The 25,605-nt window shown below is 41.5% G+C and overlaps 3 protein-coding genes across 12 annotated transcripts in view; 1 reads left to right on the plus strand and 2 right to left on the minus strand.

Annotated features, from left to right (window-relative positions):
- myo9aa (myosin IXAa) overlaps positions 1 to 25,605 on the minus strand; it is a 229,071-nt gene that overhangs the window by 94,154 nt on the left and 109,312 nt on the right. For 7 of the 8 annotated variants that reach the window (XM_069705619.1, XM_069705615.1, XM_069705617.1 and 4 more), the window contains exon 1: positions 9,322 to 9,892. The gene's annotated coding sequence lies outside the window, so the exon portion shown is untranslated. Of the gene's footprint in view, positions 1 to 9,321; positions 9,893 to 25,605 lie in introns of those variants that run through there. The other variant, XM_069705611.1, reaches the window with a different exon arrangement.
- On the plus strand, positions 9,982 to 11,549 carry senp8 (SUMO peptidase family member, NEDD8 specific). Of its 3 annotated transcripts, none has more exons than XM_069705634.1 (2): positions 9,982 to 10,217; positions 10,867 to 11,549. In XM_069705634.1, the coding sequence occupies exons 1-2, from the start codon at positions 10,079 to 10,081 to the stop codon at positions 11,547 to 11,549; spliced, it is 822 nt and encodes a 273-aa protein (XP_069561735.1). In that variant the 5' UTR covers positions 9,982 to 10,078. The 3 variants fall into 3 exon arrangements, with proteins under 3 accessions (XP_069561735.1, XP_069561736.1, XP_069561737.1); XM_069705635.1 differs by having other exon boundaries at positions 9,982 to 10,184; XM_069705636.1 differs by lacking the exon at positions 9,982 to 10,217 and adding an exon at positions 10,278 to 10,641.
- gramd2aa (GRAM domain containing 2Aa) overlaps positions 22,769 to 25,605 on the minus strand; it is a 28,626-nt gene continuing 25,789 nt past the window's right edge. The window contains exon 11 of the mRNA XM_069705606.1: positions 22,769 to 22,877. Coding sequence (XP_069561707.1) covers positions 22,769 to 22,877 — 109 coding nt within the window. The remainder of the gene's footprint in view (positions 22,878 to 25,605) is intronic.

Genomic DNA, 25,605 nt, shown 5'->3' on the forward strand with positions numbered 1-25,605 from the left:
TCACAGATGAGAGAATTCTATAGATCCACACCTGTGGTTTGTCTTCAATTTCTGAACAAAGAAAAGCTTCTACACAGATGTACCGAGTGAGTAAACTAGAGAGCAGCTCAGTGTGAGTCGAAGTCATAAAAGTAAAAAAGTATGCGTAATGCTTTACTGGTTCACTGATATCATGAGGTAGGGGTGTGAAGGATTCTCTGAGGAAGCAGCTGGTGATTTCAATGAAAGATCTCCGTACAACAAAACTACTACACAATTAAATGAAGTAATTAGAGATTTTCCAGTCAAATCTGAGGAGCATTAAAGGAAACCCCTTTCACATTTCACTAAATACATTTTTCTCAACATACCTACTTCCCTTTACTCAATAGTCTATATTTGCCTGAATTAAAGTCATATTAAGCCTCTGTAGGTGAAGAAATTGACATATTATGAACAATACCTCACTCTTCTATTGACCTCGCGTTCATATTTTATTGTTTTACAGAGTGGAAAAATGTTTTTCCTTTCAGACTCCATTCTAGCTCTGGAAATATCAATATGAAGCTGCACAGTCTGCATTTGGCCGATGGAATAGGAAAAAGTACACCACCCCGCCATAAAACAGGCCAGCGAATAGAGGGCACGTCATCGGCAACTGCTGCTGCTGTTTGAAAAGTTTTTAGATTTAACGGGTCCTTGGAAATCATACATGTCGACCTCTATTTTTGAAATGAAAAAAAAAACATTAATCAATTCAATATGGGTGGTTTTAACACAACTGTAAAAACTAGAAACATTCAAACAGTGGGGAAGTTTTTACAACTTTGTCAACCGAGGTAAAAATGTATTAACAGCCATCACTGCAGCCAAAAAAAAAGGATCACCTTTAAGTGCCAACTGCATGACACGTGTATGTAAGTCTGACATGAATATGAAAAGAAAAGAGAACAAAAAAAGACTTCTATGTGGTATCTTATAAAGTAAAAAGCACAACAAAATGTGAGTCCAACTGACGCACGAGTCAATACAGATGCTGTATGTTTAGAAAGGGAGAGACGTGACAAGAGTATGTATCAAAAGTAGAATGCAAAATGCAACAGTTAAAAGATAATAATAAAAGGGAATTTTATCAAAAGACAATTAATATTGGCAGCCGATATATCATACCATCCTCAAACATCTTGTATTGGTTTAAAAAAGTGCAGCAACAGTTAACAACACTGGTCTAAATGTACCCCAGGCAGAGGATGGCGAGGTGTTATCATGCTGCAGAGTCAGATAGGGGAGATGAAAGAAGAGGAAGGAGAGGAGGAGGAGGAGGGGGAGGAGGAGGAGGAAGACAGTGAGGGATGAGGAGCCATCATTGACCCGGATTATGCACACTCCATTTCCCTCTCAGAAAGGGAGTCTGTTGGGCCAAACGGACCCATTCAGTCGCCTCTGGCCTCGAGGTAAGACACACCTGGCACACCTACATTTTTCCTCCAGAAACATTCGACGTGCAGAAGCCAACATACGAACCAGCAGCAAGGACGCGAGTGCACAAACGTAAGAGCTGAACACAAACAGGCACAGTGTACATCCAAACAACGGATGAGTGGGTAACAGGGAATTGGATTTAGTCTGCAAACAAAAATACACACCGAGAGCAAGACGGGCTGCAGATGCCAAAAGGACTCATCTCCTCTTTCACAGCCGAGTGGAGACGAGCAATAATGACTGTAGCTGCTCACCGAGCGCGGTGCCAAGATGCCCCCAACTTCAGGGTGGTGAACACGGGTGTGCACCGAGAGATCAACACTGTTTCCTATTCTGGATACCTGAGACCGAGTCGAGCATACAGACAAAAGACGTTACCAGGTAAAGAGTTCATTTTCAACCTCGGGTTATACCAATGGACGCGCCATCTTCATGGTCAATTAACTCCAATCAGCTGCCGAAGGTTTCTTTTGTCAAGTGTTGCATAATGATACAGATGGAGGATTTTGTACTTAAGGGCATCCAACACCTACATTCAGAGCTATTTCAAAGACATCGCTGTGAATCATTGAACACATGAGTGGGCGCCAATGATCAAAGGAAAATGTAATTCATCAGACTTTGGTGATGTAAACTTAAAACTCAAGGGCATGCAAGTTCATGTAAGCTTATACAAGTCGGTTTATTTTTTATGTTGTCATACTCGACCGACAGCAACTTGAACCAACTACATGGAATCACATCCATGTGTGTTACAGAGCAGTCAGCTGTCTAATCCCCGTTTTTTAAATCTCCATTTAAATTTTAATTTGCGGCTTTTTGTGTTCATTAATTTCCTTTCCTGGCTTTGATAAATCGCTGTTCAAAGTTACATATTTAGAATGCCTTTAGGTGGTTTACATGTAACTCGACACCTTCGCCTTCATTCATCCACCCGCAAGCTGACGGGATTGGTTCTTTAGGTACGTGACGTATAAAACCTAGACAGCCTGAATGTGTTTTTGAAAATTGCAGACTGTCACTGCAGTTTCAAAAAGAGGAAATGCTCAACCATGCGTTAACTCATTATTTCACTCATGATGTCTTCAAGCAAATATAAAACACCACGTGCACATGTTCACAAGCTGAAAGAAAGCTTTTTCTGTTGGAGGAGGTCCTTTACAAAATCAAATCTTTTGACACAGAGAGACTATAAGTAACTCGGATAAACAGTCAGAATTAGAGAACCTCAAATGCAAATCATTGAGGCCACAGAAGCAGTGTATGCCTCCAGCAGCTGATAGTAATGACAGGTCATCTAGTCTAACTCCGGGTCTGCATGTTAAGCATTATTTTAAGCACATCTGTTTAGCGTATTAGGAAAAAACATGACCTGTAATTACAGGGCAGTGTTACAGAGGCTCTCACTGTCTTCTCTGAATGGGGGGGGATGACTGGTGTCTTACTGCCTTCAGCAGACCGCAGGCTTTTTGAAATCTGAGCCTTGTGGTGCAGTCAGAGCCGCAGTCAACAGAGAGACGGCAAAGAGCTGCTGTTTGATGATAACGCAAGTTTGGTTGCAGGCTTCAAGGATATGACGGAATATGTTGGCGAGAATCTCCGGAGAGGCTACATGTAATGTTCCGAGTTCGCAGTTTATTGCCCGCCCTAAACTTTAAGAGAGACGAAGTGAAGTGACATTTGGTGGTGGAACATGAAATGAACGTGACTGTCGAGGCTAAAGGAAAGTTCCATCCTGAGATAACGTTTCACTGTTGCTAATAAAATGTAAATTACATGTAATGAAAGAATTATTCTGCGTGGAAACATCGTTCACCTACTTTTTTTTATTTATTTTTTTATTTTACTACCTTCAGATTGTGAATTCCTTCATTTCCCAGAATGCCTTGCGACAGCCCCAGAAACATGCATGGTCTTGTTTTATTCCGCCGGGTTTCTTTTGCAATGAGCGACAGCAACTGTAAAGCGTGACCCAGACAGACAGCAGTTTTGTAAGACAAGCGAGGACAAGCCTCGCGCCTGTGACCTAAAACACCATATATATATATATTGTTTGTTTTGTTTATATTGGTCTACTGAGTAAACAAACATGGATAACTTCGATTCATTTCTGACTAAACATTGGTCCAAAGGTCGAGAAAGAAACTGTTAGAAAAAGTGATATTTTACCATTTTTAGGTTGTGTAAAATAATCTGCTGTCAAACTGATGTAACTGTTTGCGAAGTTTCCGAATGTGAAACCATTTTTATCGACAATAAATCCTTTTTTTTGTTCTTTTTTTTTTTGTGCTTTTTATCTGATTGATTGTTCAAAACCAGTTCAAAAGGTTCATTAAAATGTCCCATGCCATATAACCCTCCAAAGGGTCAGTCCACAGAGAAACGTACGCAGCCTTTATTCAAGAACTGTGCCATTTGGACTTCCGTAAGTTTGTGATGTCACAAACTCATGCTCGTTGATATGTTCGCCTTGTGCACGGCCGGCTGTTGAACCTTTTATCTGGAAGAAAACACCAAGCGGTCTTTCCATCGCCGAGTAAACAAACGACAAGGCCAAACAAAAACTGGGCATTCATTTCTCAGAAAGAAGTCAGCCAATCAGAAGAGAGGTCAATACATCTTAAAGAGACAGACACAAAACAGCCTGTAACATTCCAGACAGAAGTTAACGAGAGGTGGTGTGAAACTATACTGAAATGGTTATTGGTCCATAAAACCACACAATTATATTTTTATTGATATAAAGATAACAAATAAAACACAAGAGTGTAAAATAAGGGACCTTTAAATGAATGATAAAGTACGGCAGATCTACATTTAAATTCTCGTATACTTATTCGACCAAAACAGACCATGTGCCTGCAGAAAATCAAGAACAAACTACTCAGTCCACTCTCTGAACAATACTTCATTGTCTCAGCTGAGAAGGTCAGAACAGTCCAACCCTCCATCTGAACCCTTATTAAGCTCATACTGGCTTGGACTCTCCATCTCCACTTTCATAGTTCACCTGTTCTGCAGCGCAGCTCAGCCAGCATGACATGGAGAGCAAAAATATTTGTTAAGCGGAGACAGCTTCACCATGAAGTGGACTCTTTCAGTCTGAGTGGGGGACCTGGACTTTGTGGAGACAATAAGGACCCTCCAATCATCTCAAGGGTGTCTGACCATCATCGTTCAACCAGTCAGAGCAATGAATGTGGGCCATGAAATGCATCAGTGGGGAAACGGGATGAAAGCAGGTGGGTGCCAGACTAAACAGGCGCTACACTGAACATTGTATTTTTCTTTAATGATAAATGTTATGACCTTATAAGGATCTCTTAGATGATGATGATGATGATGTTTGTTGAGACCGACAAAGAACGACTATATGTATGCACCTTCGAATCACAAATAATTTAATAAATCACAGGTCACGAAAAGGAAACACTCAGACAGCACAAACCTTCGCAACGACCGTACAATCATCGAACTTGTTACTTTTGTTTAATGCACTAATTGTTTATGCTGACCTCAACAGCAAAGTCTGATACATGCAAGTCATGTCACGGCATGAAAAACTTTATATGATGTAAATCCAATTACATCTCATTAATACTACATTACGGAGTGGTATTGTCCTAAATGTCTGTCTGAGTCTTTCTGGATGAATTATATTTTCCATCATTTTCCTTCAATAAAACCAAAACAAAAGTCTCCACTTACGAACCACTACTCCACAGTTAATGATCCGACTTTTTCCATAATCGCCAAGTGGCCCGTTATCATCTGCTCATTTACTACATTGATAACTATTGTATAGATTAGACAGGGGAAGGCTGCTAGCTATTAGTGAGCGTGTATTTGAAATCCATCTTATCACAGCCCTTTTACTGTCAGTTGCCCACACCTATCTCCACTCTTCCTCCCCTTCAGCCTCTTTCTGACGGTGAACAGACTTCTGTGAACCGCCAGAGTTTCTCAGATAAGAGCGGCGGTGTAGAGCAGAGACACCAAACTCCAAAATGTCTTTCGTCTTGTCCTCCTTGACGAGCTTGTATCCCAGAAAAACAAATCAATACATCATTTCCTTGAGGTCTTAATATTATATTTAGCACCGAGTGGGTGTTATGAAACGTGAAAACAAACCCAAGCTCTCGTTGGTTAAATATCCAAACGAATATTTTAATATTTCCTGATGCTATGTTTAAGTTAAGGCCCATGCTTCAATGGTAATGACACTTTTGAAAGCTATTTAAAGTGGTTTCAGGGCAGAGCTGCTCTGCTGTATTGTGTATCATTAAACAACTGCACATGCCTGAGGATTAACTGTGGGCCCTCTCCTGTCTGTACCATGAGGCTGCTGGGGGCCAGGAGCTATTGTCATAGCTATGTCACAACACACACAAAAATTCAGCAAATCACAACTTTAGTTTGGCCTTTTGTCATTTCACCTGTATGTCATCCTGCATAGCGTTAACTGGCAATAGTGCTGTCCATTAAGTAAAGTGTTCTTCTGAAATTAAGACTTTTAGGAGTGCTTTTACACCATCACCAAAATCAGAAACATTCCTCCACCAATTATCAGTTTCTACAAGCTCATCCAAGACGTTAAACATCCTCCTCCCTCCTCACATCAAAAGACAAATTAGGTTGCAAGTGAGCAGCTGTAGCCACATTTAACGTCATCATTTAATTAAAAAAAAAAAAGAGGTACAAAAAAGGTTTTAACCACTTGCTTCTCTGTCCAAAATAAAGACACTGATACAAAGTGAGCTGCCAACAAGATCAGTGTTGTTTGTCCACTCTGGATCTGCCGCCTATTGCGAGGGATTAATTAAAAAGAATAAGTCAGGCTCGTTTCACATAAACAAAATTGCAAAGAACAACACGACGCACTTTCTTCTCTCCAGCTACTGTTAGCACTAGTGAGTTAATGAGTAGAAATGCAAAACGTGGGGAAGCCGAGCCTGTGAGGCCAGAGCCTGCCTCATATAATGGCCAACCAAAGAAAGGGGAGCTTTGTTCGATGCAACACAAGCAGGTTTAATGACTTCATATGCATGCCAATCACTTGCGCCATACAATCCCATCATGCGGCCGCAGCACTTTTCATGACATCCCGATCATGTGGGCCCGGACCGTGCGACTGGTGTTCTCCCCAAAACGTGAGCTGCCATTCGGATCAGCAGGTAACACCTCGGGGGATGATGATGAGGATGAGGATGAGGATGAGGATGGGGTCATTCCCATTATCAGATTATGCAAGAGACTGCGGGAACAATGCTCAGAGTCACTGGAGCTTTAGTGGATGTGCAAAGCACTAGTCAGAGCCCAGAGGATCGTTACCTCAACGATAAACAAAACAAAACAGCAGAAACTGCAGCTCTGTGAAAGTGGTCATTTATCATGTCGACTTCTTAAAGCACCAGGAGTTAAACATCACACTTACAGTCCCTTGGTAATCAATTAAAGCTAGATTTTTTTTTATTTTGTGTGTGGTATTTAAGCATGTATAGGCATGTGCATAACACAATAAATACTTTATTTTCCTGTTCAGCTCGAACTCTTATCATCATACTATGTGTTTTCTGTAGTTTATTGTTGGTGAAAACAGTAGAAATAGCAGCATCATCTTCATCCTTCATTTCAACCATTGAAGATGATATTCTAGTGATGCTAAAATCAACACGGCACACAATATAATACTGATAGCTGTACGGTGGGCAACACAATCAGGTTCTAGAAGCTCAGGCACATTTTATAGTTCAGAAAATACAAAATGATGTACAAAGATGTTTGTTTTTTTTTTACTGCTAATGTATACAGTATCTGCCATTACTTTTTGAGAGGAGAAGAGGACATATGATCAACGACAGTCTATGAAAGTTTGAAACGTTATTCACTCAGTGGCCACAGTTTCAATTGCAAAGACATTAGGAACTTGTATGAGCTCATGGACACATGGAAGCGCCAAAATGAGGCCAAGCTCTGGTCTAACCGGGTGGCAGGACATTATGTACAAGATGAAAAATCCTCAAATCGTTAATTGATTCCCTGTGAGAAACCCGAGTGAGTCATAACAAATGGACCGAAAAGGTTTCTTAAAAGCCCTCACAAGTATTCCAAGAAGACTGCGTCCAACTACCGTACAGATGAGCCCCTGCAAAGACTCCCATCCGAGCTCTCCTCTCTTTCAAACCACAGCTTCAATCTTTCAGGCGGTGTCGGTGACATCGCTCAATGCAGCCCGATGTGATACAAAACTGAGGCCAGTCCTTTAGAAATAGCAGACAGAGGGCCTGTGGGGTGTCAGATGTCAACAGGGACCAGTTGCCGGAGTCTCAGTCCAGACCGCCTCTCATGCAGCTGTCTCTCCTCAGACCTCACATTCCTGCAGGACAGGCCCACTTTACTCTCATCACCTGTGCTGATCTGAGGGCGGAACCAGCTCACAGCGACGTGAATTCAAGTCATTTTCTGTAGTTGTTTGCAGTTATGAAAGAACACAAATGTTTTTACCAAATGAAATCACACACACACAAAAAAAGAAAAACAACAGGTTAAAAGCATGCTCCGATAATCACAGTAATCCGCAAAGACGGCGAAGAGCGCCCTGTTGGTGTGTGTGATTCAGACCTCTGACTGGATTGTCCTCTGTGACGTCTGCCTTTGTTGCATGAGCTTTTCCATCTCTCCCTCCTTTCATTTTCCTTGATGTCTGTCTAAAAGATGACTCCAAAATACTGCAGATTAAATCGGCAACTGCAACAAGGTCGCCTCACTTTAGGCTCGGCACACACAATGTAGGCCACAGCCTCAAAAATAATACCGAAATGGCATCAAGCAAGATAAAAATAAAATCCATTCGGGGCCAGTGGAGCTGCATATTGCATGCGCCTGAAGTCGACACTCTGCCCACTGACAGACTGAGACTGTGCGCCCATGATTCAGCAGCTTCTTCACCCCATTAGACCTCCCTGTACAATTGCAGTTGCTTTGCACTCTGTATTGCCTTCACTGCATTATAAGCTGCACCCCCCCCCCCTCTAAATAATACATGTAAACATGTACCCCACCCTGCTGCAGACACACACTCACGCACCTTCTTTTCATTTCTTAAATCAGACCTGAATTCAAAACACCTGATTCATGTGTTCTGGAAAATGGTTGCAATGTCTTCTTTTTTTTTTTCTTCTTCTTTTTCTTAGATTTTATATTATTTGTGCTGTATCATCCTGTGTGTGTGTGTGTGTGTGTGTGTGTGTGTGTGTGTGTGTGTGTGTGTGTGTTGTTTTAAGCCGTGTAAGCTTCGTTTAAAAGGGTATTAAAAACATCAATGGGCCCAAGAATTACAGTTGAAAACGAGCTTTCTGGCCAGATGTAAAACATTTACGCAGCACTGACGCAAATGAATGTGCGTTATCAACAAACAAACAAAACTGAACTAAAGAATCAAATAAATCCAACCTGAAATGATCAAATAATTGTCCCTCCGTAAAGATACAAATCGGTGTCTTTAGATGCAGCAGTCTGCATTTGCAATGTTGAAAATGACAGATCAGTGAGCAGCAGCTTAAACTTTTTACCAGCACACATCACACACACACACGCACCAACACACCTTTTGACTGTGACTACTCATTTTAACAATAGCGCCGACTGAGCCAAACACACACACACACACACACACACACACACACACACACACCTTAAAAGCATGCTGACTGAAAACAATTTAGCAAATTAGATGAGATGAAGAACAAGTTTTCTTACAAAGACTCAAAGTGATTCATGGATTTATTGGCTGCCTCCAGCCCCAGAGCCTGTCGTCCCGCTGCGGGGGCACCGCACCAGTTTGAAATGCATCACTCTTACCTCCAGACGTGAGCCGAAAAAAAAAAAAAAAAAAAAAAACTGAAGTGGGACTCGAGTTTTTTTTCCCCCCGTCTCTTGTCAGGCTGGTCTGCAGGAGTCGCGGCACACTTGTAGCCACGCAAAAACGTCTCTTTTTAATTCCCTGCAAGCATTTCCCAGTGAATTAATTTGTTTTCTTCTCTCTCTCTCTCTCTCTCGCCGCTCGCCCCCCCCCCAGAATAAAGTCCTCGGAATTCAAGTCTGCGTTTCAACACTCGCGCATTTCTTTTTTTTTTTTTTTTTTTTTTTTTTTTAATCCGAGCGTGTTTTGCAGTTTGAATGTAATTAAAAGGCAGTCCTTCGCAGCTCGCTGGAAACTCCTCTCTCTGCCGCGATAATCAGTGCGGCCATTCCGAGGCGCGCAGCAGTTGCGCGTTCACGCTGACCATGGGCGGAGAAAACAATCCGAGAGGGAGGACGCAGCGAAATGACAGGAAGTGACCGGACGGGGGGGGGGGGGTAATACGACGGCGACGTGTAACGCGCAAAGCACGTCGCGTGTTTTTAAATGGCGCATGAATCAAATCTGAGGCTCTTTTTTCTTTCTTTTTTTTTCTTTTTTTTGTCTTTTTTTGGGAGTTTGTAAAAGGACTGCCGTGGTGGGATTTGTGGTTCCGTTTTTAATCTTACGTACATTTTTTTTATAATCTCGGCCACCGATGACGTTCCGGCGCTTTGCGCGTAAAATGAACCGGACTGTTTACGCGCGGGCACCCGGATGAAACCGGCCAATCACGGGCGAGCTGTCGCAACGTGTTTACGTTTCTCCGACAGCGGTTTACGGTCAAGTCACTGCAATGAGGGACGACTCCGCACTTTTCATGGTACTTTTCATTTGAATGTTATCTCTTTTACAGGTACGGACATTACAAACAAACTGCACGTATTTATTTATCCAACCCCCCCCCCCCCCCCCCTCCCCGTACGACCGAGCGCGCTTTCGTGTTTACGCAGGAAGCGGCCCGACTTTGTTTTAGCTTTTAAAGTGTGACGGTGAAAAGTGGCGGTTAGCTTTCGTTCAGGCTAAATCGAGACAATCCGCAGCAAAGCGAGGCTGCTTTGCTGGCAAAAAAAACAACAACAACAACAAAAAACCCAGCGACTAAAACGCATTGCAGTAAAGTGACATTGGATTCATGGCCGAGCAAACGTCATCGTAAATATTTGGAAATCGCTCGTTATTCCGATAAGTACGCAACTAGGTGACGTCATTCCACTTTCGTAACGACCCACATATCAGCGATCTTAAAAGTCTCCACAAATCGACAGCTGGATCCGTCTGTGAGGTTGTTGTTGTTTTTTTCTAGGTTCACTTAACATCATTTTAAACATCATCTTGCTTGTTCAGGGTTTGTCCCGGTTTCGAGAAGACTTCAGGGTGCTGTGCATTTATTGTATGAGAAATTATTAGAATGTATTATCTAAATGGGTGTTGGATTAATCTTCTGATGACATTAAAAAAATTTAAAAAAAACACATTCAGCACTGAAAGACTGTATTTTTCAGCCGGACGCTCAGTGAAGATGGACCCCGTGGTGCTGAGCTACCAGGACAGCCTGCTGCGGCGCTCCGACGTGTCCTTACTGGAAGGACCTTACTGGCTCAACGACCAAGTCATCGGCTTTGCCTTCGAGTACTTTGCCGCCGAGCGCTTCGGGGTCCTGGGGGAGGCCATCATCTTCATCAGCCCGGAGGTCACGCAGTTCATCAAGTGCGCTTCCTGCCCCGACGAGCTGGCCCTGTTCCTGGAGCCGCTGGACCTCGCGTCTCGCCGCTGGGTCTTCCTCGCCGTGAACGACAACTCCAACCACGCCGCCGGGGGCTCCCACTGGAGCCTGCTGCTCTACCGCCGCGACGCCAACCACTTCGCCCACTACGACTCTCAAAACGGCAGCAACTCGCTGCACGCGCGCCGCATCGCCAGCAAGCTGGAGCCCTTCTTGGGCGCGGGGAGGAAAGCGCCGTTCGCCGACGAGCCCTGCCCGTCCCAGCAGAACAGCTACGACTGCGGCATGTACGTCATCTGCATCGCCGAGGCCCTGTGCGAGAAGGCCAGGGTGGAGGGCTCGCCGCGCCTGCCCGCGCAAACCATCACGCCGGCCTACATCACCCAGAAGAGGGCCGAGTGGTGCAGACTGATCCAGAGTCTCGCTCAGAATGACCTCTGCTGCGCTCTGTCTTTCCCTTAGCACTCCTCCTCCTCCCCCCCCCTCACTATATGCAGAACAGCTGCGTATCTGCAGCCGGAGAATCTGAATGCACTCCTTCAATACGATATACAACTATATGCGAAGTATATTTCTATTACGGTCTTATCATAATCCATAATACTCACAAGTTTCAAAAGATAAAGCAGACGTTACGGGTCTTTTTAAGGACTCGAGAGAACGCTTGATGCCATCGCTTCTCCCGTGTTTACGCACAGCAACATCGCAGTATGTAAACAAGAACACCAGCATGCCTATAAATCTATATTCTAGCCCTTGCACATATTCGGCAAGGACGGAGAACGTGTCTCGCGGACGAGGAGGCACGGACGTTTCTTTTTCTCCCGTCGTATTCGTACGGAGCGAACGTAGAAATGTTTACACAAATTATTGCTCAGGGTCATTTTTTTTTTTTTAAATGAACTGAATTGACAATAAGAATGTGCATCTTAACTCCGGCTCTCCTTTTACGTCGCGTCCGTTCCGGTCTTTGTTTCTCGGCGCGAACAGACGTCGCGTCTACGAGCACTTTTTAGTTTGGAAACGGATATTTCGCCGAGCGTTCGTAGGACAAAGGGCGATGTCGAGTGGTGGAACGTGTGTTGTGTCATGTGTGTTAAAAATGATCGAGTTCATTGCTGATTGAATAAATGTGACTGTTGTCACACTTTTGTTGACAGAATGGTTCGATTTCTCTGGGTTTTTATTTGAGGTCCCAGCTGTCTTTTTATTGAGTTCAAGTCTTTTTCCTGTAAATACAGTGACATTAATTACCAGAGAAGTTCGTTGTATATTATTTGGAATGCACATTGAAGAAATTACATATAGCGTACACACGTTTACTGATGTATAAATGTTGGATTGAACTTCCGTGTCAGTTTTTGTAGCTGGGAAGTCCCAAAAAAAAAAAATCTTGTCTACGGCTAAATGAAACCTTTGCTCTTAAGTAGAATAATCAGAACCACTGACATAGTGACACATTTGGTTTATAAGAGTAACACAATATTTGATCCCAAAATGTTACACTATTTTTAAATTGGTGTTGGATACTTTAATTTTGGGATTATTTTTGGATACCGTCAGTAAAATATGATACGAAAGTGTGGCTGGAGTTTAAAAAAAAGAAAAGATAGTCGTACAACATGAATCAGAGCAAATTGGTTCAAATAATCCAAGAATGTGACAAAACATTCAAATCCAACTTTTAGGACAGACGGTTTGTTACATTGTTTGTGCTACAAACAATGCAGTCGGTGCTCGAAATGTATTTTTTTGTGAGAAAGTAACATTATTTACTCACAGGAGTGGAAGTCTTGACGGAGAGCAGCAGAATGAAGCTGAAACACATAAAAGGCAAAAAAGTGTGACCTTTTTTCTATCCTGCAAAAAAAATATCTGCAACAGTTGAAGAACGTCTCACAACTGAAACAGATTCCTTCTCTTCAAAGTGGGAATAAATTTCAACAGCTTTCATTTTTAGAAAAACAATGAAGATCTCCAAGAGAGTCACAATGAAGAACAGATGGGTGACCTACTGTACCCGCCGACATCACACAGGAAGGACGAACTATTCTTAACTTTCAGCTTCACTATCCAGAATCTGACTGTGGTCTCTTAACAAATTCATGAGCGGGCGTTACAAACCGAGTCTGAACAGGATTGAGTTCAGGAGTTTCTAGATTCAGCAAAGTAATGCTGACCACGTGTGGAGACGAACAAGAAGTTCACAAAAACTTCCTTTTGATTCAGCCGGAGGGAGAGCGAATGAATTAAAAGATCACTGTCCTGTCTTGTGTTACACCACTCTAAACCCAGAAAGCAAAAGACGCAAATCACGATTTGGACAAATATGTATTTAGTTTCCCTTCATGCGTGTTCTAAAAGCAGCCTGGTAAAAAAATATATATATATATTTTAATAAGGGGTGTTTTAAAACGTGACAAAAATCAATCCAGCACGTTGTATACTGTTTTTAGGACTACTCATCAGTAACCGTGTGGCAGACAAAAAAAAAAAAAAAAAAGGGCCATCACCTCCTGATCTGGCTGCCTGCCCTGCTCTCCTCTTAAATCCACACCGCTCGGACTGTTTCTACCCTCCGCTCTCCTTCCGCCGGCATCCTTGTGCTTCGTCTACATCCCACGGGCATATTTCACCCGGAGTAACCAGTCAGACGAGACATCAGGGTTTACTATTGTCCTCATAAAATGCCACAAAGCTTGGGGCATTCCCCTCCCTGGCAGCACACTGCATTAGTGAAACAAAGTGGCCGGCGAAAGGCAAATTTATTTAGACAGATTTGCCTCCAAATGGTCGATTAATCAAGTCATGGGTGCTTTCAAGGGAGCGCAGCTCTCTGTTTGCCGTCATTGCTCGCTACCCCTCAACATGCAGTAGAGTAAGAGTTTTGGTTATGATTTGAAGCAATAGGACTTTATTATGCACTGAATCCCGGAATAACCTGAACTGAGATGGATCAATTTAAACCCTATAAAATCCTGTACTATGCTTTTTGTTCCTTCGGCAAATTATGCGTAGCTCTCCCTGGCGTAAAACGAAGCTGCTCAGTGTTTGTGGTTTTACTCTGCTGGGGGTCCACACCGGGTTTATCGATCATCTCCACCCTTGGGAGAAAACAGGTCATTTTTCTTTTGGACCCCTCAACATGTGTGCGGGTGAGCTGCTGTGAAGCGAGCTCAACACACATCTGAGGAAAAAGTCAAGACAGCAGATTTGCATTTGGAAACAGTATTGAAAACAAATGTGATTAAAGTGATTACAAACCAGAAAACAATGAGAGTCCAGAAACAGTATACTGTATATAAAAGTGTACTGTGAAACTGATCAGTTCATCAGGATGAATTATTCCACTTCAATTATGTTTATAAACCTGGGTTTTTCAAGTTATAGTCTTTTTTTTTTTGTAATCCTTGTTCTTCATTCTTTTATTCAATTTAATATACACATTTTTAACACTTTACTGTTTTTTTTGTTTGTTTTGTTGTTGCATCAATTTTGTGTTTTAATGTGAAACAGTTTGGGCTAAGTGTTTCTATAAAAGATGATATATAAATAAAGCTGAGTTGAGTTGATAATTAATTTGAATTCATTACATTGACGGGGTGATTTTGTTGTATGAATAAGGTACAAATAAAATGCTGAGCAGCTGTAAGTGATAACTGCAGGTACAGCGGAAGAAAACAGGACTAACCGGGGAAAAGGAAGTAACCGGTGTGAAATTTTGAGGCGCAGAGATTTTAGGAAAATCATGAATATATATCTAGAAAACGCAACAACATTTCACACGAGTTTATCTGAAATGTTGTTTTTCTTACCGTTTTCTCCATTTTGTTCCCGTTTGCTCGTGAGAATCTGTAGCTTGACTTGGATATGTTCTCCAAAAAGAGTTCAAACGTGTTCCCGAGTATGTCAAACGATTTGGTTTTATTTTATGACCACAGATATTCCTTCATTTTTTTTTATGTGAATAAACACAGTGAACTCACTCACCGCTGTTCTTCATCAGCAGTTGTGTGTAATTGATGTCAGGAGCAGCAGCCAAGGTTTCCCCTCCAGAACCTGCAGGTGCTTCTTATTTACTCATCAGATAGACGTCTTCAGGCCACACACACACACACACACACACACACACACACACACACACACACACACACACACACACACACACACAGGTCTATAACACGAGCTCAGAAGTGTCTCTTAAAGTAAAAATCTGTTTTGGGAGTGTCGGTTCTTGTTCACTACATCACTTCCTGTCACGACACATCTTGCAGCCAACTGCAACAACCTGGAACATTTATAGCTTCATAAACAGCTGCATGCATGAGAGTAGGTTCGATTAAAACATGCTATGGAGAGGCCTGAAGCGACACAGTTCCATCCTGGACAGCAGCGTCTGCAGATGTGCTCTGCACGGTAACCCGTTACGGGAGCTGTAAGTAGGTCACGTCCACATCACAACATCAGAAATGAGAAGAGAAGGCGGGAATTAGATGCTCTGCTGCAAGTGCAGTGTGATCCCCCCCCCCCCCCCGCCCTTGCCAGATGAAGGTCACCATTGTGCTGCATGTTAACAAACTGTACCGGTGAGCTGCAGAAGTGCCAGCCGGGCTGGTCCACCTCACCTGCCGGGGATCAGGCGGTCAGTGATAATATGTAGGTCAGTTATTGTATGGCCAGAAAACTGTTGGGAAATTACAAATCTTTAATCCAACAAAGACACAGCCGAGAATCAGAAACAGGAGGCTCCGGTTTCAATGTGGAAAATATTTAATTAATCCTAAAATGTGATGTGAAACAGCAGCACCGTTGAAAACACAGCAGGAACTGCGTGAACAGTTAATGTGGTGTAAATAATACTTGACTTTTATGAGCATCTTGTGGAAATCTGGGAAATGGAAGAATATCTTTTCTACAGAACTCTGCAAATTGACTTATAACTGATATAAATAACCTGATAATTCCCATAAATTTGCATTTTAGCATCGGGAAAAGACATACTTGAGTCACCAGAGAATAATAAACCTCTAACTTGTCCGAAGGTTACCTCCCACTGTAAATACCAGCACCTCTAGGTCACAACTTTACACTTTTATTTTTTCAAAGAATTAACAAGAAGTAAAGTGTCGATTGGTGACCTTTAAAGCTGCCGCCGCCGCCACGCAGATTTTGTCGCCTTCAGACAGAGGCGAGCATGCCGTTTCCCCTTTTCATTTATTTGTGTTAAGTTGAGCTCCAAGCAAGAAAGAAAATCAGCATAATTCCAACAATATGTCAAACTTTGAACTTTAACAAATTACAACAATTAATCATTCTGTCTCTGTTTGGCTCAAAGTAAAAAAATTTTTTTTTTTAAATGGTGTAATGAAAACTAATTGTTCTTCGTTACGCCCCACACATGCGTGTCTTCTATTTTATAGCTTGTGTCACTTGGTGGACACTCGTAACCAAAGTCGCAGGAACGCTGAGCGGCGAGGGGCTGCAGATCTTTCGGCGATGGGCTTCGCTGGGTTGAATTAGTGATTGCTGGAAGGAAAAGGAAAGAATCCAGAGAGCTGATGAAGTGCAGATGCTAACGCAGAGAGAGAGAGAGAGAGAGAGAGAGAATAGAGAGAGAGAGAAGCAGACTGGAAGATGGAGAGCGGAGAGGACAACCGAAAGGTACGCTCGATTCAACCGCACGGCCATTTTCACATAGACGACGGTTAATCCGACCGTGAAAGACTCAGAACTTCACGGTTGCTTATCGTCTCCAGAACGGGCTGCAGTTCAACCTGTCAAACACAGGAGGGTATCGTGAAACGTGTGCTAAAGTAGACTTCCACTCAAATTTCCCAGCTAGAAATATTTAGTTTTATACAGTTTTTTTTTTTTTTTTTTTTTTTTGCTTTAAGGCCACATTCTTAACCTAAATAAATATCATACATTTAATGGTCAGCACATTCCAGGAGTTATTAGTGCTGAAATCTTGTTATATATTTAATAATGTATTACAGATATACTCTGACTTGTTTCCCACAACGACTTTCAGCTCTCCGGAGGATGGGTGTCGCTCTCAGTCAATGGCGGGCAGATGGACAAATAAATATGGTGACGCGATCCAACTGTTTGTGAACACGGGCGTGTTTGCGGTCGCAGCCGACCTCTGTTCATCAAAACACGGTTTAGCATGTGGCTGCAGTGCATTCTGGTCCTTTGAGGTCGTCTGGCAGGAGATGAATCAAGTGTTTCACCGCAGTTTTGTCAGTCAAACTTTGAGGTACGTTTTTGTACCAAACCTCAATCGTAGCCCAGAAGGATGTAAAACCTGACAGGAAAAACACATGAATTTCACATGCGCAAAAACTCACATGTGACCACCCACACACACACACACGCACACACGTGATGTTGCACATGTGAAACTTGTGTTTTGCCCGTTTGGAAACGTGTGGAACATTTTCATGTTTACACAACGCAACGTTGAATGCGTGAAGCTCATGTAGATTCCCGTATGAAACATTTTCCACATATTTTCCCCAAGTTATCACGCGTTGCAAAATGTGCTAAACGTGTCGGACACGTGATCACGTATGTAAAACATGGGAAACATCTTCTTTTTTTTTTTTCTGTAAGGGAAAGCTTCTTAATGGCTGCTTTCTAATGAAAATAAGACCAATCCATGTCTACTAAAAAACAGTTTTTTCACAGTGATTTTTGATCTCAAGCTGAACTGTAGATACACATTGAATAGTAAATCAGGGTAATGTACATTCTTACACATTAGATATAACGCTTAACACTTGTCACGGGATATGAACGATTTTTTTTTTTTGTTCTCTAATGCAATTTCATGGCAGGTTTTTTTTTTGGAGTTATTTACATAAAACACTTACATTACATTTTAAAGAAAATTGTAAAACAAAGTAATTTCATTGCTTCAGTGCAGAACATTTTCCATTGGATGTATGCCGTGTGTAATTCTCTCTGGATATTTGGTCCCAAAATCCCCTCGCAGAGGAAGAACTATTTTTTTTTGTCTTGCAGTAAAAAAAAAAAAAAAACAGCTGCTCTCACTTCGTAAATGGAATAAAGTGCATTACTCCTGGGTTGTGATCTTTGCAGACATGGACACATTTAATGCCCCACTGAGGTGATGTGTTCTTGGAAAACCTCCAGCGGTGTGTGCGAGCATTTCCCTGCGCGTAATAAACCATTACTCGGCATTCTCCTTCACACCACGGAGGTCAAAGGTCGCCCGAAGAGCATTCCAGGACAGACGCTACGGCTCCCCGGAGGTATGGAGGAGGCTGCAGCTTGTCTGGCCATCTGCTCCGACCTGCCCCCCCCGACCCCGTCACTCTGCACTCACACACACACACACACACACACACACACACACACACACACACACACACACACACACACACACACACACACACACACAAAGAGTTACAGTAGTTGACCCCCGACCTTTGTGCTCCTTGAGGTCTCCAGAAGGCTTGCGGTCCAACTGAGACCGACAAACAAGGTGCCGCACGAGCTAATAACTACAATTACTTTGTTTCTACTGTGCTTTTACGACTCACTAAATGACTGAAGGCGTCAAAATATGGATGAATCGATGAGTGAACATAACAATACAAACAAACGTAAACAAACAATATAAAATTCCAAATAAAAACATTTGAGAATCAAACGTCAAAGTACTCACGATAGACCGGAATGAACGCTCGTAGTATTAAATAACTACCATATTGGATGTTTATTACTGATGGATCTATTTCATGTAAATAATAAGTGTAATGTAGAACAATAAATTGAACATTATCTGAGCTGATCATCTGTTTTGTGGGTAAAATATAAATCTGCAAAGTTAAATAAATACAGCAGAGAAAAAAAAACATCAAATAAAGCACAAGTAGTTGTATTTAAGCCGACCTCGGTACTCAGGATTGTGTATATCAAATCCACCGTTGAATGTGTAATCATGTAAACCATTAAGGCGTGGTAAAAAGAGATCAGCGCTCAGAAAAATGAAGATAAACAAGCTTGCAACTCACTCGCGCCAAAAATAAATAGCTCAACAATCTCAGTGCTATTGATTGTTCTGCCAAACCACGACAGTGAACCAGAAAACTGAACATCAGGAACATGAAAGTAGCTCAAATAAACTGAACTGAGCTTTGATGTCACACAGATTTCACAGATCTTTCCTACATGGTTTTTAGGTCTTTCTTTTCCAAACGTGAAATGTAGTTCTTGGAAACGTTCTTCAGAGGTGTAAAAGTAACAGACTTTCAGGATCTGAGACACGGTGCTCTTCTGGAGGACATTCGTAAATGTAGTTTCTGGTTTTAGAGGGAGAAAGAAATCTGAATCTTCCATCAGTCACCATCAGGAGGGTTTGGATGAAGGTACGGTACTTTAACGTCATAAACCAAATCTTAAAGGATTTCATCTCCTCGTTCCTGAAGTTGCTTCTTCTGTCCATTTATCCACATTATTTTCTGAAGTGGAGTTTTGTGTGGTTACTTTTTGTCAGTCAAATAAATATGGCTGGTTACGTGTGCATTCACATGTACCTCTTTCAATTAAAAAAAAATTCTCAGTGATGCTTTCAGTCTTTTCAACTTACTTTAATTAGAATAACCTTTATATATAGATGCGATTACTTTACGGTTCCTGAATATAGAAAGATTAAACAGTAATTTCAATGTTAGCAAATTTATATTTTCTAAGGGTTTGGGATTTCTGCTTGTTTTTGAACATTAATTAAATCATGTGTTCTGTAACTATACTGACTGGAAATGATCTAGAGTCATTTTAACAGATGTGGCATCAATCAATATCTCATGTCAGATATTAGAATGAGCTCGTATTACATGAAGGGAAAATCAAGAGTCCTGCGCAGGTTTGATCGTCATCAGGTTTGTTCTGGATTTCAGACGTTGTCCCGGACGCTGCTGTCGTTTCACCCTCTGAATCAGATGTCTTTCTCTCTTTTTCAAGCTTTAGACAAAAATACTGAGGAAGAGATGTGACTGTACAACTGAGTTTACTACAGTAAAGCCAACTGTTATTAAAAATGATCCATTTTCCTCAGTGGAGAGTTTTAGTTCACCACGATCGAAGCATAATTTTGGAGATATATTGAATTGTTTTATTTACAGGAGAAAATATAGGAAACTTGTGCCAGACAAAATCAGAATAAAGATCAAGCTCTCTGTCGCAGCTCTCTGTGCTGGTTATGCATTTGATTGAAGTCATTTCAGATATTGTTATCAAAAATGTTGTGGTGCTGAACGCCGTGTGTTCACTAGATGTCAGTGTAGGTTCTTATCCTGGTGTTTAGTGAAGCCAATGGTCTGAAGATGGCCTTTTTTATTCAATCAGATTGAATTTAACAGGCAAAGGGACACATCCAGAAAATTTGATCCATAATCTTTGTTTAATAGACTCCCGGAATGAGTTTCTTCCTGTTTCTGAGAATATTCTCGTTAAAAATGAGAAATAGTTCAACCTCAGGGTCAAATGTCAACAAGGACTGTCTGACATTTACATTAGGAAATTACAGCTGAGTATCACTGTTTTCATTTTAAAAGCTTCTAACTTCAGCTTGCTTAATTATCACATGGTTTTCATGCAGGATGAGAAAACTCAAGCTGCTTCTTGAGTTTATTGAGCCTTTTTAAACCCCATCAGGTAATATCAAACATTTGTATTAACATATTCATGACTACAGTAACGGCTGTTTTTGCTGAGTTTCTGAACAGTTCGTTTTAAAAATTACAACCCATGAAAACGGCGACAAGTTATTAAATATAAACTGAGTGTTGTACTGCCAACGCACCGCACCATATGTAATATATTAAGCACCACCTGCCTCTGCCAACATTGTGCTCCGTTTCTGTAATTCAGGCTGAGTTGTGGAGGTTTCTAAAACTTGCAGCGCTGTTGGCAGTCGAGCCTCTCTGTGGTTATGTGTGAGGCGCCGATACGACAGGATGGAACGGCGCATTGTAAAGTCTCGGCACCCAAAACGAACGAAAAACAAAGCAAAACCCACAAACACTTGTTTTTGTTTATCTACATTGTGTTTGCCAATTTAATTTATTGGGATTTCTCAAACTATATACATATTGTATCAGCCATGTCTGCAAAATCAGAAATATATAACTCCGTTTGAAATGTATAGAAGGAAACACCCTGGCCACTCCTTTTACACAGCAGATTAGCGAGGCAATTAAAAAAAACAAAGATTTCGCATGTCATTTAACCAACTCATTCACATTATAGTTAACACCCTCGAGTAGTGTTGTCGCTCCGGTACGTCACAGTTTAAACGACAGGTAACTTCACTCAGTCCAGCGTCTGTGCTTACAGCATCACTCTCTTCCATAAATACCTTGAAAGTACCTATTATCAAGCCCCCCCCCCCAAAAAAAACAAAAAAAACAAATTAAAGATCGAAACAGCTACATACATTTGAAATAATGGTTAAAAAAAAAAAAAGAAAAGTGCATTGTCGTTGCTAGTTTTAACCTTCCTACTAAGGGCTGTGGCAAAATCTAAAAAAGAAAAAAAAAAAAGAAGAAGAAAAGGGTTCAGTCTTCTTGTTATCAGTCGGAATATGTTGGATATGAATGGACGTCTGCTGTAACCAAAACACACCTGAAATGTCTTTACTGTCAGATTCTTTAAGTAATTAATGTGTTGAATTGTCTCTTACCTGTCCTTCCTCCTCAAACACCAACCTTCATCATCCGTCACCACCTCTAATCGCCGTCGGAGCTACAAAACAGCAGGAATCTCCTCACTATTTCAGGACCTCTTTACACTGCAGTGTCACGTGGTGAAAGATGAAACGTCCGTGAGAGGGACGGGCCGTTGCAGACGATCACAGTCTAAAGTTAAAACCTACTTTATATTCAGAAATAAATAGACGAGTCAGTTTGCATAGTCTGGAAGTGATCACTGAATCGGAGCAGCCTCCGTGGGAAGCCCGGAGTCGGGTCGACGCTGCTTCCTTCGTGTGTTGACAGCCGGCGCGGGGCGGTTGGATCAGCTCTGGGGGCTCTGAGCTGGTCCTGGATCTGTGCAGGAGGGCATCGTCAACTCCAAGCATGAGGAGATTAAACAGCAGCCAGCCGGATTGGGTCACAGCGGAGAGCGGTGGTTACCTGGACGACAAGGAAGACACCTGGTTAGTGGATTAAATGGAGGAAAAGTGTACAGCTGTTTTTACAATTTTTGAATCATTTCACTGGTCTCAACACATACGTTGATGTGCAAACATGTGCAAACCAACAGAACATCTAATTATCTCGAGTCAGACGTGATTTGTTTTACTTATTTAAAAGCTTAAATATAAATTAGCTTCGACAAGAAGCGCTCTTTAAATAACATCTAATGCATTTATCCAATTTAATGTGACAATAGTTGCACTATTGTCCCTGTTAAATTAAAATATATAAAATACAACGTACCTTATAATAATACCATATAATGAACATATATTAATGTTATAATTGTCTCATAATTGTGGTTTATTTTGTCACTTATATCTAAATCCAAACACCCATGTACGTTGAATGTTTTTTTTATTTATTTTTTTTATCTTTGGTATATTCATGTGCTATATTGTGTCACATCTGTCGCATTGTGTCTACATCAGTAGTGATGATGTAGCTGGCGCAGCGTTACCTCTCTCTCAGGGGCAGATTTGGGTTACTGAGGAAGGACAGCTGCTGCTCCAGACTGCACACACGAAAGGCCAAGTAGCAGGACGACAGGATGAGGAGAATAATACTGACGGAGGAAGAGGAGACACGCGTTTGTTAACTCGCACATTGTTTTTATGATGACATTGGACACTGTGATCGCCCTGCTGATGTGGAGGAAGAGAGGTGTAATGTCCCTGGATGAACACTGGGTGGCACTGTTCGACTTTCTGTCAGCATCACGCCACCACACGGCTCCACAACAGCACATGTTAATAAATCTGTCTTAAAGGAGTCAGAGGAAAGAAGTCATGACGTAGCACTTCAATGGTTTTTAGGGCCCGAGCACCGATGGTGCCAAAGCCCTATTGGTCGTCGAGGAATTATTATTCCGCGTTGTTATTATTATTCTCCGTAAACAACTGCATTTTTGGAGGCTTTTTCATACTCAAAAACTCATGAAAGTTGGTACACGCGTCTCTCCTGGCGTTTTTAAAAACTTCGTATTTTAGTGGAGTCGCGAGTGGGCGTGGCCAAATGGCAAACAGACGCCCCGGAGGCTACATTGACCTACACGCACGAAATTCGTTGGACGTGCGTATCACACCGAGATGGACAAAAAGTTCCAAGTGCACCGTTACGTCAACTCAACAGGAAGTTCGCCATTTAGAATTTAGTCGCCATTTTTGGCGATTCAGACATGTTGTACTTCAACAAACTTCTCCTACAGATTTTGTCAGACCGATTTGAAATTTAGTCTGTGCACTCTTGACATGTTTGGAATTAAGATGTATCAAAATAATTTATTTTCATAGATCGGTGTGCCCGTGGTGGCCAAAAAGGGACCCAAAAGTCATGCTATAGCATGTCGTCCAAAATGTGATAAAAAAAAAAAGTCATACTATAGCATGTTGTCCTAAAAGTGGCCCAAAAATGACTTTTGGGTGACCTTTTACTGTAGTATGATTTAAAAAACCATCATGACAAAGGGGAGGATTGAACCTCAAACCTTCAATTTTGATAGGCAATAGTGCTAATCGCTACACCATCAATCTTCCCAGGAGATGACCTCCACTGTGACAAATCTTTGGCTCACTGCAACCTATAACTCCACCATCCACAAATACTCATTCAAATGTGACCAAAATTGCCGCAGACATTCTTTGGTTAGTAGATATACATGTTTTCAAGCGGGTCTGCAGTGATATTAAATATCTTCCTGTAATGTATAGTGTATGCAAAACTTTTTCAACTTCTCCAAACATTTCAACTTCACTAAAAGTTGAATCACCATCAACAGGCCAAGGTGGAATTTGAACCATTAATAGCAACCTTGGTGAAGTCGAATCTTTTACCTGTTGAGTTCACCAGACTGTCGGTTGAGTCACTGGAAGCTCTGAGTGAACTCCGTGAAACACTTTCTCCTGCCACGGCTATTTTTCTGGTGCCCAAGATAGTCCAGGGGTCTACGACCCCGCTTCAGAGATGGAAACAACCTCATGGTGACACGGGTTCGAGCCCCGCTCAGGTATTACACATGGTCATGGTTCACTGAGAGCTTTATAGCCACGTCCCCATAATAAGGTTCACTGAGAACAAATCCCTCTAAGGGTAAGCTACATGGTTCACAGAGGGGGAATGTACATGCAGTCATACCAAACCAAAGGTCAACAACAATACAAAACTCAAAACAACAACAAAAATCCCCCCAAAAGAGAAATTTTTTTTTTTTTTCATATTTCAGACATGACATAGTATCAGTATAGTGGTGTTAGAGCAGTTGCCTCACAGTGAGAAGTAACTTGAGGCATGCATGTCAGTTCAGAAAAAGGTCATACTCCAAAAAGGGATAAAAAAATAAATAAAAAAAAGTCATCCAAAATATCCAAAGTATGTCGTCCAAAATATATATATATATAAAAAAAGTCATATGTTGTCCAAAAAGTGACCCAAAATTAATTTGTGTATAGAGTATATAGTATATAGTATATAGTATGGCAATGCGGCTAAGTTTGATGTTTTGGCGTGACACAGGAAGTTGATGTTTAAGGTCAAACGATGCTCCAAACCTCATGAAACTTGCATCAGGCACCAACTTTCATGAGTTTTTGAAAATGTTAAAGCCGCCCAAAAAAAGGCAATTTAAAAAAAAAATAAGAATAAGGAACGAGTTCGAGAAAAAGATTAAAACTGCAAGCGGCAATATGCGGACCTTGGCGTGCAGCGTGCGAGGGCCCGCATATCACTGCTTGCAGTTTTCATTTTTTATCTACTTTTAAAGCAGCCACTGATTTCCAATCACTCCTGTACATTAAAAAATCCATAAACTGAAACTAGCAGGCGTCGTAAAAATCTGGAAAAATAACTTTAATTTATTAATTTAAAAGGACCATTTTAGAATATTACAGTTGAAGTACACTTTATTTAGAATAAACCTTATTTAACCTTACTTAATGATACTATAACGTGACATAAATTTATGTTTTTAATTTACTTAAGAATGACATATATATATATTTTATGAAGCATAAGGGTACATAGAGTTTCTGTTGTAATTTATATCAGTTATATACCAGAGTAATTTGTCATTTCTATTTTCCTGGACAGGACGTCAGAGGTCGTCATCAGTCATATGACAAACCTCCAGGAACAGAGTCAATGCTCTCTCAAGGACACTCAAGCAGAGCAGCTTCCTGCTTTCCGGGTGGAGGTCAGTCTCCCCGGTCCAACCAGTCACCCTGCTATACTAAAGTCCAAGGTGGAGAAGGAAGTCCACGAAGACCAATCATTTAATGTACCGCGATGTTATCGTCACG

Source organism: Brachyistius frenatus, unplaced genomic scaffold (genome assembly GCF_029030835.1).
Source record: "Brachyistius frenatus isolate BFR_SWC_R1_liver_20210118 unplaced genomic scaffold, ASM2903083v1 Contig_58, whole genome shotgun sequence".
Lineage (NCBI taxonomy): Eukaryota > Metazoa > Chordata > Actinopteri > Embiotocidae > Brachyistius > Brachyistius frenatus.

Coding starts and splice junctions, on each gene's coding strand:
- senp8 (XM_069705634.1), top strand. CDS start 10,079: ATGAAACCGGCCAATCACGGGCGAGCTGTCGCAACGTGTTTACGTTTC. Junction 10,218..10,866: donor GAATGTTATCTCTTTTACAG/GTACGGACATTA, acceptor TGTATTTTTCAG/CCGGACGCTCAGTGAAGATG.